The sequence below is a fragment of the Malurus melanocephalus genome, unplaced genomic scaffold (genome assembly GCF_030028575.1).
Source record: "Malurus melanocephalus ecotype Western Australia unplaced genomic scaffold, MMel_1.1 scaffold_66, whole genome shotgun sequence".
NCBI classification, from domain to species: domain Eukaryota; kingdom Metazoa; phylum Chordata; class Aves; order Passeriformes; family Maluridae; genus Malurus; species Malurus melanocephalus.
In genome coordinates this window covers 2,553,327-2,570,982 of record NW_026623298.1, presented here as the reverse complement: position 1 = coordinate 2,570,982, position 17,656 = coordinate 2,553,327, and the positions used below count along the sequence as shown (strand labels likewise).

Sequence of the window (17,656 nt, the reverse complement as noted above, 5' to 3'; positions counted from 1 at the left end):
CTGATACTTGTACTCACAGATTCTGAAGGCAATGAAGAAAGCATCAATAAAAATAGATTTTAAAAAAGTTTGATCACATTTTTCTGACTACCCTTAATGCTGAGGTGAAATTGAAGTTGATCCTAGAAATGTGGGAGTAAAAAATAAGTTTAAACAAACCCGACTAAAGCTCTCGAACCTCAAGAATCAGGCTGAAAAATATGAGCCCCGAACTCCCTAGTTATTCAGTGAATACTTACTTAACCCAGAAAAGTCCTGAGCCCCTATCTAGTTCCAAATGTTCCCTAACTCTTGAAGACATTCTTGCCTTTTTCCCTAGAATTTCATCATCTATCTTTGCTGATACACCAACAGTTGACATAATACCCAAGCAGCAGTATTGTAGGTGTTACTTTATGGTCCAGGAAACTGAAGGTCCATGCATATTTCAAACTTGCTGGAATGCCTTTAATGACTGGGGCACTTGATGTCAAATCCAGGGATACTCAGTGAGGTTTTGAATCTAGTTGCTCTGTCCTCATCAACATAATCATGAGCAATCCAGAAGCAGATCTATTAAAGGAGTCAGGCACAGCATTTTTAATAGATCTGCATCTGTTTTCTGATTAAAAGCACTGAGCAAAATGATAAAAACTAGAGATGATTTCTAATATATGATAATATATATATGACATTTTTAAATGTCATACCAAACAAGTAACATCTGATGTCYGTTCTTCAGTGATCTGTCTCTGTTGACCTACAAAATATTCTGATCAAAAGYTTCTTCTTCTGACATGATAGGATATGCAAAGACCACACTAAGAAAATCTGGCTRAAACCATAAGGACATTTCTGAACTAGTCATGTCAGCACAGGAGAAGACAAAAACAACCAATTGCCAAGTTGATCTTCCAACTCTGAACTAAAAGAGCTGGTCTAGAGTATATTAAATGTGTCAGGCATCTGACTGGATAAAGTTTGACATCATGGGCCCAGCTGAATTTTGGTCTGCTGCTATGGCTGCTTTATCAGGTTTTGTCAAGTACAACTGAGAATGAGTAAAAGAATTTTTCGAGAAAAGATTGGCATTTATACTGGAGCAGGGTRCATTTCCTTCCACATTGCTATGCTCACTAATCAGTGCCAGGAGCTCTTGCKCAGACCTTTCATCAATAACAGCTGAGGGCAAGGGAACAGAAGAGTCTGCAGTCAACTGTGAAAGCCAATTTATACTGTGCCAAAACCAGTGTAATGCTTAGCCCAGAGGATTTTGGAGTTAAATACRGAGGAAGAAGTTGTTGATCAGAATGTTTTATAGGAGATAGACTGGGAAAGATCACTGAAAAAAGAAAACTTATTCTGTTTTTCTGGAAGGATATGTATGACCCTGTAAGCACTGTATTAATTTTCAGTTAGGAATAATGGGCTTGTATCTCATCAGACAAGCTGTGCAACAGTGAATCATTTGTATCAACATGCAGAAAAGCTGCAAACCAGCCTTCCAGTGAATGCCAAATCTATCAGGATTGAGAGACAGAAGGAAGGGCCTTCTGCTGAAATAAAATATATATATATATATATATATATATATATACATGGTATTGATTTGTACTAGTAAAAAACAATTTAGAAAGTGTAAAACCACTCCACTTTACCATAAAGAAACAATTGTCATTGTAGCAAAAGCAAGCCACTGAATTATGTGTGCTTATGTGCGTTCTGTTTCAGTATACTTGCTTCCAACAATTTTTAAGGGACACAGGTGTCCTCCAGAACATTTTAGAGGTCTCTAGAAGGTCTAGCTAAAAAGTCAAAGCAAATAAAAGACATCCCAAAGGAAAAGACACACAGGAATTACTSGTGTAGGAGCTGTGCCTCCAAATTTTGGCCATCTAAACTTTAGTCCCACCTAAGAGAATTCCTTTGGATATATCTAGTGCTCTTTGGCAATGCCTATCTCATAGACTCATAGAATGGCCTGGTTTGGAAGGGACCTTAAAGATCACCCACTTACAGCTCCCATGCTGTGGCCAGTGACYTTTCACTTAAACAGGTTGCCCATAGTCCCTTCCAACGTGGCCTTGGACACTTCCAGGGATGGCAATCYAATGAGAACACACAATTAGCCAAYGTCTCAAAACAYACTTATGTGTTCTCTCAGATTTGTGCTTTACAYAGCTCTAGAACAAGAAGAGTTTTGTCAATAAAAGTTAGGAGACTTGGTGTCATTGTTTTAATTCCATTGGTTTGGAAAATTCCAAGTCAATAGCAGTTTACTATTTTTTCTTTAAATAATCTGAAAACACCCTGTGTCTTTTATTTTTTCCACTTTTCCAAGTTCCCAGATGTTGATACACATAGAAATGTGAGTCGTTATTACAAGAGTTAGTTCAAGCACAGGTAATGAATGTTCTTTCACAATCTATTGCAATGAGRACTGGGAACACATCTTGGGTCAAATAGGAATGTTATTAAAAAGGAGCATAGTGCACAGAGATTTACAGCATTGTCTGAAATTTCTACTACCTGACAGGAGTAATAATAGTTACCCTGTACACTATAGGAAAAACTTGTACAGGAGCAAGAATATAGGATTCTCTTAATTATGCCAGAAAAATTTATTCTAGTCCCTTGTTTCTGTTCCCTAGAAATTGCTGTCTCACCCACATACTTACAAATATACAGCTGAAATATTTTCTGCAAGGTAACTTCTGTAGCTGGCATACCAAAAAGACATCCTTTGGTAAGAGCTTCTGCAATATGCCCTTCGCCCCTACAGATTAATAGTCTTTCCCTGGTAGCAGACAGTCTCACTACAGATTCTTTAAGAGCTGAGTGAGATCTCTCTCTAATCTCTAGTATTGTTCCTGTTACTATCACCTCAAAAGCTTTTCCTTAGATATTTCCARTATGATTAATTCTGACATATCTATGAAAAATAAAAGATTAATTCACCAGTTCTACAGTCTATGAACTTGTGGAAATACGGCTTTTTCATTATGCTGCATCCTTTGGTGGCAATAACTTTGTAAATGCCCTGGTAAATGTGGTTCACTGGGCCAAATACCATTATTTTCTGTAATGGTGTGTAGTTCAATACAAGTGAACCTCATTAKAAAAGCCTTTTATAGAAGCACAGATTTTTTTCTATCCTAACTGTAATCATTAATGAAAGACCGACCAAAGCAGTGTTAAACATCACCAGAATGTTTGAAGTGGTTTAACATGATTTACTACAGAACATTGTTCTTTAAAAAAATGCCAGTTTTTAAACACCTGCATTTAATAATTCCATTCAATTATGGAATGGAAAAATGCACAGCAAGAATCTTGCATCTTCAYTGATGTGGAAAAAYGCACAAAAAGGACTTGATAAGCAACGAATAAAAGGCCCATTGAGGAAATCAGAAAAACGTCTCTGTACGTATCCAGTGTATTGCTCATCTCCTGCTGCATTTGTGAGACACCAAGAGACCTGATTTGACCTGTTATGCTCTGAAAGATACACAATTATTAGACAGCAGTTATTTCTGCTTTTTCTGTGTCCTAGCCTACTTACACTGCCTAGAGTAGTTATAGATGCCCTAGTTAATCAGGAGATGCCTATTTCATTTGTTAACCATATCCAGCAGGTGAAAAAAGGAGGTCCATATGTTCAGATGTGAGGCAGGTGTGTATATATTTGTGTGTGAGCATGTGTATGTACGTATATATGTATATATGTATATATGTATATATGTATATATGTATATATGTATATATGTATATATGTGTATATGTATGTGTATATGTATGTGTGTATGTGCATATACAGATACACACACACAGATGCACACTCTGTGTTTTAAGACAGATGCCAGGTCTGTTCAACTGCTGTCCTTGAACACAATGCAAAAATTGGGGGTTGTTTTTACAATTTTAGCCAAAAGWRARTATCTGGCATCCTTTTCAGGTAAAKCCCTTCTGAAAAAWTTTCCTTGTGTGACTGACAAGTTGATAGAAAGCCAATTGCCATTTTCCACTTATTTTRTACTGAAATGAATTCATTATTGCTTAAATATCATTATTAGAATCCTGAATAAAAGACAAGTAATCAATTAAGTCTAAGTTTAAAAAGCATGGCCTGAAAATCTTTTTATTCCAAGTAAAAATATAAAGAACTACAGGTTGTAAGTTAAAAYAGTATTCTAATACTATAATTGATGTTACTATATATACTCTTCCTATAACTGTTTACTTACCCTGTGTGACACAACCATTTTTGCCAAAAATGTAGAATCTATGTGGCATCTTTAACAGCAAAAAAACACTTGCTGGCAGCTGATTAATGCATTTTTGGTTAGAGGAAACTTAACAAAAATCTGTAGTTTTGTGAAGCTAACCCATCAGCAGCAGATGGATGACATCTGAAGCACCAGCCAAATGTAAAGGAATTATAGCAGCAGTAGAGAGGGCTGAATTTTGCCCACTAAGATTACAGAYTACTTACACTTTATATACTGACACAAATAGCAGTGCAGTGTTGCCATAGAAACTCGTAGACCAATAAAATATTCCTCCAGCTCTTCACCAATGAAGGGACAGGAATACAGAGCTTGATATGGTAATGAGAGCAACCAGGGGATGATGAATGTGAACTGATTGAGGGTGMGGATTAAGTCAGACCTTAACAAGCCCTTAGCAGCGAAGAATGACTGTGACTTCTCTAGTTAATACTAGGCGTATTTAACTCTCTAAGACCTCCCACATTTGTCAACGGGAAAGTGTTTCACTGAAACATYGCTTTTTTTTAGCTTCTCCTAAGGATTACACTGTCAGACATCTTTTGGATGCTTTCTTAGTCATTTTGTACTGGTTTTACATTCTGAGGACTTTGAGGCAGGGAAACGGGATTCAAAACAGGATTCAAAATAGTGTAGACTGTGGCTTCAGACCACACAAAAATGAATTTTATGAATTAAAATAAATTAATTTAGCTAATTTCAATTCATTTTGGTGTCTGAACCATTTTCTATTTCCACGTAAAAACTGCAAATGGGCTATTGTAATTCTCAGAGCATATCTGGAAATCTGTTTCTAATTGAATTCATTTTTTAATTGCATATTCAGGCATTTTATTCTGGTCAAAGTCACAGAGTAAAATTTTTTGCATGTTTATAGAATCATAGAATCATAGAATGTCTTGGGATGGAAAGGACCTTAGAGATCATCCAATTCCAGTCCCCTTCCCATGGGCAGGGACATCTTCCACTAGACCAGATTGCTTACAGCCCCATCCAACCTGGCCTGCAACACTCCAGAGATGGGGYAGTTATTGCTGATTGCTTTGAAAAATATAACATCTCCATCAGTAAAGAACCTCACAATTTGCTGAAATTTTCGTTAAAAAAATTTTAAAAAAAGTCTGTAATTTTCACCCACAGTTTTCATGGTATTCTGCAGACTTTCAAATATTAGTACATATGCCATCTAACTCATCCCTCAAAAACAAGTCCACCTGTTGAAACATACTGATTTTGTCACCCTAAAGGGTGTATGTTGGGTTTTGCCATTCAAAATATTAACATTACAATGCACAAGTTGAGGTGTTTTTATATACATAGTAATGTGCAGTTACTACCTCTCCCGCAATGTCATGAAGAGCAAAGGAAATACACTGTGTAATCCATACTTATCCAACTACTTACCTGCTGCAGGCTGGAGAGACTGAAAGATTAAATAACRAAACATCTAAGATTACTTAGCAAGTCAATGAGAGGGAACTTATTTGAGAGTTTGTACTTCCAGGCCAGYTGTTAGGACTGGATAAATGCTGCATTAATCACATATCCTGTCCAAATGAGCTATCAAATATAGAAATAAAGCAAACTGAGTACAAAATAATACATTAATCCATGCTTATCAAAACATCATTTTGATTATACCGTTTATGTGGCCTTGTAGCTTGATCCTCCACATCAGTCTTTGATTTCTGAGGTGTCACCTGCTCTGGTGAAAGGGCAGCCCTGCAACAGGRATGGTGAAAACATACTTAAGGCACAAGAAGATATTTGAAAACACATTGTATCACTTAAATGGTTTATCATTGTAGAGATTACATTTCTTTCAGGCGTAGCTACAATGAGTTAGCAATTTCTTTGGGAATTTCTTTTCTGTTTATTTTTCTTTAAATATATATAATATATATAATATATATAATATATATACGTAGGTATAGATAATGTGTGTAAAAAGAATGATACATATATATAAAAAAAAGAATGTATTTCTTTAATTCACTAGATTACCACATCCACTGAGCCTTTTGAAAAACTTATATCCCTAGTCTAGCTGTTTTGCTAATACTTATATAGCAATAAAGAGGAGTTTCTTTACAGTTCAGAAATTATTTTAGAAGTTAAAAAAACTTGAAAAACCTTTTCTCCTATCTAATAAATAAATCTTATTTAACAAAGACAAAACTTTAATTTAACTAGCAAAGTTCTGATTTTTTTAAAAGCTAAATAAACACTTGCACTTTCCTATTTTTCTTTGTTTAGGTGAGCAATCAAATTGGTCACTACAAGAATACTAAAATTATGAGTAATTATAAGAAAGGGAGAAGGTGGCAGATAGAGTTGATGAGGGTTACCTACTTCTTTAGAGAATTTTTCTGTTAGTATGGTAACTAAACCATGACAATTTGCATAGCTGTCTTAATTATAAATCATGAAATTGCAGGTTGGTTAAGTAATCTTTTCTTAATTTAGACCATGTGAAGTGTTAATTTAATTAATGCATTATTTTAATAAGTCTATTTTCTAAAATTAGAGCATCCTTGGTAGACACTCAATAAGTTTTGAGTACCTTACATCAATTCATCTTAAGTTAATGCTTTCTATTACAAGCTTTTGCATGTGCAGAGCTTCTTTATTTAACAGTCTTTGCTTTGCTCACACTCTCTTTTTCATTGGCTATACAGCATCAGTTGAATATGAAAGAGTATTTGCATTAGCAACATACATAACTGGAACGAAAATTGCAAAGCAGTTTTTAATTTTTATGCAGTTTAATGKTGGTTTGTTTTTTTTWWAATTTGAGTAAATATCTAATGAAATTTTCTAAGCTATATGCAAATAATTGCATTTCTGCAGGGAAGGAAGTCTTCTTCAGGCAATTCTGCAGCATTGACTACAGAGGTGCCCTCCCAGGTAAATTATACAGTGTTTGTATTATAAATAAATGGAAAATAATAATCAAGGTTTTTGCAAAGGAGTGTGTTACATAACTAAATCGATTAAGGAGCAAAGTTAGACGTACGTTGTTGGAGTCTCCGAATTTGCTGAAGTGGTTCTAGAGAAAGAAAAGAATAAACATTTCACAAACCAAGTAGCAAAATGAAGTAGTATTGAAGGACTTTGCAAAATTTAGATCAATCAGCAGCAATTACTTTTACTTTTCCTTCCTTCCAATATAATATTTTTCTTTTTTTTTAAATGCAGAATAGCTGTTTAACTCAAGTAGCATAGCACTAAATTTAAACCATATTCTTTACGTTACTGAGACAATCATTGTTCAATCAAAATTCTTCAGTTAATCTCTTTGATTAATWGTGTTTTGTTTTCAGCACAACCATAAAACTCAGTTACAATGAGCTACTTACTAGTCTTAGCTTTACTGCAATTTTTTTTCAAGTGTTCTGTAAAATGTGTTCAATCAGCTGGGAACTGAGGCAAAAAACTCGGGACGTTTACATATCATGTTTAGCTGTGGAAGGCTAGAATCACATCTCAGAATAACAAAGATATATAAATAACCCTGACCAAGAAAACCCACCTACTCATGATTGCTGGACTCCCTTCCTGAGGATAGCAGAGCAGTCACCATTCTCAGATTTGAAGACATAGATGGCATAGTTCTTTGCTCAGTCCTTAAGACTGATAGTAACCTTTAGAAACTGCCTATTACCATCTACGCATGGCATTTTATTTCCTGAATTTCATAGGCAAGTAAAAGGCTTTCCTTTGGTAAATATTTTTTGTTATAACAATATTTACAATTTGAAAGAGCTTTCACATCTTCAAAGCTCTCAAAAAAGATAAACCAAGTAAACATTACATGCCCATCACTTTTATACCAACTGTTCCTGATGATGGCATTATTAGAGCATCCAGAAAGGGTCATGAAAGCTTAAGAAAGAATATGCCTGTATTTCAATCTTCTTTGAGTTATGAGACTAGACTAGTGTTGAGAAGAATACAGGAATTCCAAATTGCTGTTGGAAGCTGGGTGGATGCCATATAGAGTATTATCCTATGCTTTCAAAGTTACCATGGTCTTAGCAATATTGAAATGAAGCCAGATAAATTCTTCTCAGTTGGCACACTGAGAACATCTAGTAAGGACTGACTTCAAAGAAGATAAACTTTAGCATCTGGGAGCCATCTTTCTGCTGGGTGGAGAGTGACTTTGAATCCTGGCCAAACAGATAGATAGTAGTAAACACAGAAAAAGATTAAAAATAATTACTAAAGTTGGGTTTGAGTTTTCCAGTGCCAGAGATTCCATAAACTCCCTGGGCAATAGTCTACCAAGGCTTACATCTAACATGACAGTGTATTCATTCATTTCTGTTTCATTTAATTTTCATCATTGCTGTACATGAAACTCATGTTAGAAGTTTCCCAGATTAAACTAGGGAAGCTGAAGGCCATGCTGCAGCCAATAGGGGACATAACCAAAKAATACAATGAAAGCTTATTATTAATATTTTAAACCATCCATATTCTGCTTTTAGATAACAGAACAAGAAATGTTCCATGTTCTCTTCATATTCTGCCAGAAAAYAACCACAGCTTCAGAAATAAACATTAAACATTCTGCAAGCAACTTTAGTTTGATCTTTTGTTCTAAGCTATTTCTTTGCTGACAGGGCACCAAGTAGATTTTGAGGGTTTCTTTCACACTGTTACCCAAAAGAGCCAAGGGTTAACCCCTGACTAAAACCAAATGGCACCAATAGATTCTTACCCTTATTCCCAGTCTCTCTACAGCACATTTGCCTTGAGGAAAATTAAGTGGAATAATCCAAAGTGAAACCATGAACAAAGAATGCAAGCATGATAAAAAAATTTTGGGAGCACTTTTGTAACCTCAAGTTGCTGGCACTTTGAATATTCAAGGCCCAGACAATGATGGGCATCAGGCAGCAAAGAGCCCAAACAAGCACTTAGACATGGGATGCTTTCCCTTTTCATGGAATCTTACACATCAAACTCAGTCCATCAAAGAACTGTGCTGCTTTCTTGCTCYCCAAATCATCTCTAGACAAGAGTTAGGAAATAACAAGCAATCACTAATACACACCGTTTGCTTTCCAGTGTTTCTGTTGGTGTCTTGCTACTYGAAACTGGGGGAGGCATCCAAGATTGCCTGTAAATTTTAATAAATAAATTTTTGAGTATTAGTTTAGTTTAATGCTCTGGGACTGAACAGCACACTGAATGCTAGAATAGAAGTGATGTAAAAATACTTGAAACTTTTCTTAAATTATCAGCATTTTCAAAGACTGCATGTTGATACTTTTTAGACTATTTATTTACAGAAAAATGAATGGAATAGAAAATAATAAAGTGATTTTATTTATTGCAAAAAATATATTCCATGACTCTTGGTGGTCTTTTCTGAAATCTGAGTGGTACAAATGAATGGATCTTTCATGGAAAGGACAACCAGATAAAATGCACAAAGGAAAGGGTGTCAAGTATAAACACAAGGAGCACAATCAGGCTATTAGAAACCACATAAACAGCACAAGCACTTTCAGTTCCTTTAATTGTTGTTTTTTTTAACCCTCAAAACTATCAATTCAGCAATTGTTTGTGTGGTAAAAACAATTACACCAGAATCAGTGCAACTCATTGATGGCCCTCCATATCTGCCAAGAGCTTGGACTGAAAACAACATAAACTTCCACCAAACAAACAGGTCTGTAAATATAAATATGATGACTTTTAAATTTCTACATTTATTATTCTACTGATCACATTTTAAATGCATGAAATATGAGRTATGAAATATGGAATATGAAATATGGAATAKAAAATCACAAATGAACTGAATTTGCAGCTGGGAATATGCAGAAAAAAAGGCTATCACCATCAGTACATTTTRAGTTATAAATATACTTAGTTCTACACCCTGCTTTTATTCTTGCCTAGATAATACTATCTGAAATCTGGATTTTTGAAGGTAGCTGTGTATCATTCAGGAAACTGTGATTCATATGCACTGCAACAGCACAGGTCAAGTTTGGCGTCAGAGATTTCACAATTACAATGACCTACGACTCTTTAAATCTGGACATTGAAAATGCGTACTCCAGCTGAGTTAGAGGCTGCATCCAAGGGTGTGCACCAGCTGTACCATTTACATCAGGCTCACAGAACTGGCTCTACAGAGACAACCTTGTAAATCACATGTAAAAAGACAGAGGATGTAAAAGTTTAATTCTTGAAGGTTGCTGAGGACTTCAAGCATTCTGGAGGAGGAAGTTAGTAATGTTTTTTTAATGTAATTGTGATACATTACTGAGGCTTAATACAATGCTATATATCCTCTGGCAAGCAAGCAGTGGTAATTAATACCTTTTTTTCTTGAYTGGAGAAGTGGCTGCAGTGTTTGTGGATGCTGCATTAGGAGTCCAAGATTGTCTGTTAAGGAAATATACTTAGTGAGTTGATCTTCAAAAAGAGTATCATTTAAAATTATTTTTAAAATTAAAAGAAATCATATTTCTCCCATCAGAATGTTACAAATGTATGTGGTAAATGTTATAACTATGKTTATATAAGCCAACTAAATTCTGGGAATTCCTCAAAGGACACAAGATGGGGGAGAACTTAAGGGGKTCTGATGTTTAGAGGGCAGCTGCATTTTTTCTTGATATCCAAAGTAATTTCTGACTTCTTAAAATTTAGACTTCTATACCTACACTTTAGTCTTCAAACAATATAATAATAATATCTTTAATATAAATACTTTAAATTTTACACTTCTTGTTCAAGTAAGATGCTTTATGTTACAGTATGTCTGTAAAACTAAATTATATAAAATCCAAGACAGTGATTTCTCATGAAATTCATCAAAAAGTTATTGTCTTATGCTCTGCAATTCTTAATGATAGTCATTCACAATTCAAAATAACAATAATTGAAGAATAWAACTTTACAAATTATTTTACTGCTCTCTGGCAGGAAAACACATATACAGTTTAAGTCTCTCTAAAGTCCCACTTCAAAATTATTGTTGGTCTGTTAAAAAAMCATCTCTAGAAAAAAACCCATAAAATATAATTTATATGATGCTTCATGTGTCATCATCACCATGATTTACAACATAATGGTGCAAAATTATAATTTGAAAGAATGACCTCAGTTGAACTTTAAATGCCAGAGATTCTAATTTGCTCTTCAGAGTGATAGCTCAACTCTTCACAAGATGACTTTTAATTGCTGTGCTCTCTAACAACTATGTTATGTGTAATTTATTACTGACAGAACTCAGCTGACATTGATGAAGGCACAAAGCAATGCATTTGTCCCTTTACATTTACAAGTATGGAGGTTGAGTTCTTCTGAGTTACCTTACTTAAATAAAACTTTCARTGAGGTGTAAGTTTTTTAGAAAATAATTTTTCAGAGTTGTGGAATCATATTGCAYGCATAAAGTGGCCACCTCTGAATCATAGCAACTTTTTAATAGCTCACCAACAATGTTGTGCTTATTTTAAATTAAAACTTCAAATTAAAATTTGTTTTAAACAAAAGACTGGATTCCTGATAAAAGATAAAGTTTCCACTGGAAAAATCAGCTAAACTATAAAAAAAATTTTTTTTTTATGTTTTGGTACCCAGGTTTTCCACTGGCAATGCAAAATGCCATTTTCCACTTAAAGTATTAATCAGAATTTTTTTCATGTATCCTTCCTCAGAATTATGTATTATATTCGGTAGATTTCATGCAGAGAAGTCTAGAGCTCTAGAATATACCCACAGTTTTCAAAATGCTCTTACACTTCCTTTTGTTTGTATTTAAAATACTGTTATTATTAAATAATCATTATGTTGAGTAATGTCAACTGAGCTGGTCTTCCTTTTATTCTGTGTGGAGAAATAKGCTTCTTTAAGCAAAATTCCTCTTATTCTAAAGAAAATGTTTTTCTCCTCACCAGCTATAAAAAGAGTCTATAATAATTCTGATATAGAWGGCTACATTCCAGAGGTCAAGTGGTCAAATGGAGCCTACACTAGGCCATATGTCATACAAATAATTTCCCTATATAGTCTTGGTACGCACCTGAATTCTAACRTGATGATAACATATAATACTTAGATGATAATGCATGGTAAATGATACAYGATGAACTACTATTCATAATATTTAGATGATAAAATTTCTCAAATTCATACCTGTTGTTTTGCTTATGGTTCAGAGTGGGAGATTTATTTATTTTATCAGTATCATTTCCAGCTGGAATTCTGTCAGAAACACAGATAYTATTTTTAATACACACTCTACAATTTTTTTAAGTCCATTTTCAATAAAATCAAAAGATGGAGTATCATTTTGCTCTATGTACTGATTAAAAATATCCCAGAATCAAAACATATCTGTGTAGAACAGAAGATTAAATTAAATAAATTTAGTGCATTATTATCTGAAGATTCTAGCTCTCTGAAGAAGTTTTTCAAAGGTGATGTTCAAACAATAATACTGTATTAAGCCTCACTGTTGCTAACAGTTAATTTATTACAACTCCTTTGAATTAGGTCAGAATACCGGAAAAAGAATCAAGCAATACACACAGAACTATTGCCTTTTCCTCTCCCTCACCATCCCTAGAGAAACGTAAGAGTGTTGTTTTCTTTACAGAWTTCATAGATCAATGTAATGTGAAAATAATCTGCTGCAAAATCCCTGGCAAAGCATGGTATTGACCTACAGGAACAACTTCTATGAATGAAGCTGGATTATTTGTGCTTGAATTGATTTCATTAAGCCATGAATTTACATGAAGAAACAACCACATGATTTTTCAAGCCCTTTAGGAATTCTACAGTTGTTGCCTAAAACCCCTCAAAATTTACACAGAAAACACCATGTATCTATCATAGCTGAAGCAGATTAAATTCTTATTTCAGTCCAGCTTTCTTCAGTAAGAACAGGGGACTCTGAAAAGCTGAAAGTGAAGTACTTWGAAATAGAGGACAAATACTAAATTGAAAGGGTTATCTTAAGTATTTGGTTAAATCAGCTGAAACACATCTTGAGCTACAATTTATATATAAATTTTAAGATTTTAATTACTGCTACCATCTATAAACTGAAGCTATAGATGCAAGATAATTAATCCTAGAACTATAATCTCATGTGTACATATAAAATATTTTGTATCCTGCCTTCAAGCAGCACAGAATACTATTGTATTTAATGAAAAGCCTTCCAGGGAATTCTGAGACACGATCTGCACCACTGTGTGCTCTGCATCTTTTGTAAATCTTAAATATAAGTGTGCAAAGACCCCGCTCATGTCAGGGCAGCTTGTGGCTGAGACAGCAGCTCCAGTTGCTGGGAAGATCGCTAGAGGGCTCACTAAACCTGCTGGCATTGCTGCGGATGCAAACCCCCCCCCCCCCCAGGAGAGTTCTTTCTCATTCCCCACTCGCCAATGAACCGGCATTTGTTTCACATTTCATTGTATATTTTCAATATTCCAGCACAATGATTTATATAGCTTTATATTTTCTCGTTTTAAAACCTTAAAGATTCTATCTGTCGTCCATTTTATTCATTTTGAAAATAAGCCAGAAGAGATGCGCWGCAGAATTGTGAAAAGATGTTCTACTATACAGGTTGAAAACAATAACTCCCTATTTTGCAGGGCAAAAGGCTCCCATTTTACACAATTTTATCTAGGCAGAAATTATTTTCCATATATGCAACAAGACTGTAAACAGGTCTGAGAAATCTCCAATATCAAGGTAATTCTTCTCTAGAAGCACCTACTARGAACAGTCCTTTAGAGATTTTTCTATGTTCCAAATACATGCTACATTTTCAACTCTGCATTTGAGTTCAGRACAGGAAAAAAAATACTGCTTTTTCACACAAGCAGATAAACAATATAGATGTTCTGCAAACTGGTCTGGTGTAAGTTTGGAGAGTTCCATACTATGGCTGTGCTTGTCAGAAATAATTTATAAGAAAATAATGGAATCATACCAAGCAGAGAACATCCTTCACAGGGGAAGCAGAAGTACCAAAACCAACTACAAAAAAAAGGTGCTAAGAGAAGATAAATCACCACACCCTTTTCTGCCTTAGGTTGCAAATTTGAGGAGTTGTAGAACTTGTGGTCATTCCCTMTAAAACTTCCTCCTGGCAACAGGTATGCACAAATTAATCCTGSAATGGCTGTATTCCACAGTTTTGAGAAGACCATTGATTACTGAGGAATATAAACAACTTGACCACAAMTTCCTCATTGTGATAATTTCAAAGCAGAAGCATCATTATCTACTCCACTTATGGTATGTTCTTCATGGTATGTTCTTCTTGTGATCTGAAGTGTATATTCACACCTAAAATCTTTTTTGGTATTCTCTGTCATCAGTTGCATAGCACACATAACCCTCTATGTTACATATTTGTGTATATTAAAACACAACAATAGTCAGCTTACAACCTTAAATAAATCAGATATTTCAATAACTCAGCGTAAACCAAAAATATATAGAATGCAAAAAGGCAGTGCTCCTCAGTGACACTGTAGAAACTGGAATTGTCCTATGACTTCTAAATTAGTAGTCAGGGTTTGAGGCACAAAGACCAAGCTTTAAAAATTGTTTTGAAGTGAATGACCATGTGGAAAAGTTTGACAGAGTAGATACACGCTACTTAAATTTMCAAAAAGCTTCATAGAAATCTGTTTTAAGTGCTCTTAAGTAAACCAATCTCCTGATGGTAAYAGAGAAAGCCCTTCCATGCAGAAATAACTGCTTAAAAGGTAGGAAACAAAGATTTGAAATAAGTGGCAAGTTTCCAGAGTGGGAGGTTTGTACAAGACCTGTGTTTTTCCATATGTTCATTAATTGTCTGGAAAAAAAAGGAGAGTGAGACAATGTTGCTTGCCAATGTCACTAATTTGTGGTAGTCAAAAAAATGGTGACTGGTAAAGCTTTCAGAAGTAATCTGCTAACATGTCAGATTTCTAAAACGGCAGATGACAGTCAATTTTCTTAAGATGCAAAGCAAGGCCTGCCAAGAGAAACAATTGATCTSTGAACCAGCTATTATCACCCAGGAAAGAAATCTTGGCATTATATAGATAATGTTGTGAAATTTAAAACTCAATTCTCAGCAGCACTCAAAAGAGCAAATTCAATGTTATGAAGTACAAGGGGAGGAATTGCAAATKAAATAGATATCATTGTTATTAGTCCTCTGTATCCATAAAAGGTGTGCACCCATCTCAAATACCTACATGGATATTCAGATCCCCAGATCAAAAACACTAACATGCAAAGAAAAAAGACACAGAGAAGAGCAACAGGTAAATTGAAGTTATAGAATGACTTCCTTGTGATGAGTGAGCAAATACAGCAGCATTCACTGGGCTGTAGAAGAATAAGCAGGATGGTGATRCCACACAAATCTCTAGCCTATTCTTTTTCAAACTTCTGTGGAGAAGGTAAATGTTATGTGACAATTTTGAAATGTTTCTTCTGACAGAAATAAGGATCATGAAATAAAATTATACAGCACTAAAAACCAACTAAACAAAGTGCACTTTTTTCACAGGGCACTTATCAGGGCTGGTTCTCATAGTCTCAGCATGCTTTGAATACCAGRTGTTAATGGTAGATGGATTTTGAAGATGCAATACAGAAAGAATCTGCAAACACAAGCATGGTGTTGTATTAACCCAACAGAGGTCAGGGCTGAACAGAACATTCAAATTAAGCACCTGTATGACAAACATGACTCTGATATTGGTACTGATCATGGTATTTGCAAAGAACTATAGGTTTAGCTGTGTTGTGCCTAGCTGGAGATGTGACTACAATAGCTCTTTGGAAAGGAGGAATCTGGGGAGGAGTGGTTATCATCTGTGAAAAGACACATTTATGAGGACAAGAATATGCAGAAACTGGTACCAAAAAAAAAGGGTAAGATGTCRAAAGAACCTTTTCTCAAATCACATTTCCATTTATCTCAATCAAAATTCATGCAAAGATCCTTTGAAGTCTTTTCATTAGACACTTAATAAATAAGAAAAGTTTTAAAAAGCACTGGCTTCATCCATTCTTTCATTTTTAAGACCTCTCACAGGTATGACAATCACAAAATACAGTACATACAGAAAAAAGCCCTACCTGTCCAAGGTGGTATCAGATCTATATCGTCCAAGTACAGGTTTCTGATCCTCCTTTTCATTTATGTTACTGCTGTAACAAAAAGTTTAGAAATTCCACTTTGTTCACTGATTTTATTAAACAACTCACCATTAATTAGACAAATAATATGTCTCAGATTAAGGTATGACATAAGTTTTAGACCATCCAGGTGCCAATAGATACAACCCTGTATCTATTGCAGTGATCAGTTAYTTACACTGGAGTCAGATTTACTTTGAAAATATGTATAGACTAAAACTGAACAAAGCAAGCTCTTGCTATAACAAGAGGTAATAAAAGGGTACTCAGTTTTATTTGGTAATATAATTAGAAAGGCATTTAGATACTCCACCGTACCTATGTAGACTGTCTTGGGATTTATATTGGTTAAGCACGGCCCTTCCATAGTTTTCATCAGCACTTCAACAAAAGAGAAACAACAGTTAGTAAAACCTGGAGTATTAAAAATAGGTAACCTTTTCTTGGCGAAAGATTTCTGTCTTCAATCAGATTTCACAWCTGTCCACTACCACTATAATTACACCAGCTGCAGAACACCACAGTAGAAGAAAAGATGTTTCAGTATCTAGAAGAATCCAGATATTCTGGAGAAAGAATTATCTCTTCCTACAAGCTGTTCATAGACCAGATAACGATAACATGGTCTCAAGACATTGTTTCTGCCATAATGCAAGTCCTAGTATTTACATTAGAGTAAATTTAAACTGGTTTTGACTTAAGCTCCGTAAAAGAACTTGCCAAGATTTATAATCTTCTTGCTTGTAAAAAGAAAGAATCAGATCATAATCTTGCAACCTAAACATGTGAAATCCACATGAACTTCATCAAAGAACTTYATCAAATACACAGCACTCAAAAGTCCCAATAAAAAATAAAGTCAGTGTAAATTCAGCAACATAACATTTCCAAAAGGCAATCAACACCTCATCAAGATAAATAAATAAGAGTTATTTGATTGAATTCCCCTATTTTTGGCTGATACCATCCATGCAATAGTAGACATTCCATATAAAGGTGCATGGCTTACTGAACAAAATATGGAAGAAATGCATTTTGTATTTTTCTTACCTTTCCTCCTCAGGTCTCTTCTTTATCCAACTGTTATCTTGCAAAAGGGTGCGTCGTTTATTAATATCATGAGTAGCCTGTTGTCTGCTTTTAATTGCAACAGAGGGGCTCTTCTTATCTGCAAATGCAGGGAAACATGTCTTGAAAAT

At 34.8% G+C, this 17,656-nt stretch overlaps 1 protein-coding gene across 4 annotated transcripts in view; it reads right to left on the bottom strand.

The window, feature by feature from the left end:
* The window catches only part of SCEL (sciellin), a 46,631-nt gene that overhangs the window by 18,930 nt on the left and 10,045 nt on the right, over nucleotides 1-17,656 (bottom strand). For 2 of the 4 annotated variants that reach the window (XM_057366515.1, XM_057366513.1), the window contains 8 exons: nucleotides 17,508-17,625; nucleotides 16,776-16,838; nucleotides 16,398-16,469; nucleotides 12,432-12,500; nucleotides 10,608-10,673; nucleotides 9,328-9,393; nucleotides 7,282-7,314; nucleotides 5,907-5,987 (listed from right to left, as the gene is read on the bottom strand). In XM_057366515.1, the coding sequence (XP_057222498.1) occupies nucleotides 5,907-5,987; nucleotides 7,282-7,314; nucleotides 9,328-9,393; nucleotides 10,608-10,673; nucleotides 12,432-12,500; nucleotides 16,398-16,469; nucleotides 16,776-16,838; nucleotides 17,508-17,625 (568 nt within the window). The remainder of the gene's footprint in view (nucleotides 1-5,906; nucleotides 5,988-7,281; nucleotides 7,315-9,327; nucleotides 9,394-10,607; nucleotides 10,674-12,431; nucleotides 12,501-16,397; nucleotides 16,470-16,775; nucleotides 16,839-17,507; nucleotides 17,626-17,656) is intronic. The other 2 variants (XM_057366514.1, XM_057366516.1) reach the window with 2 other exon arrangements.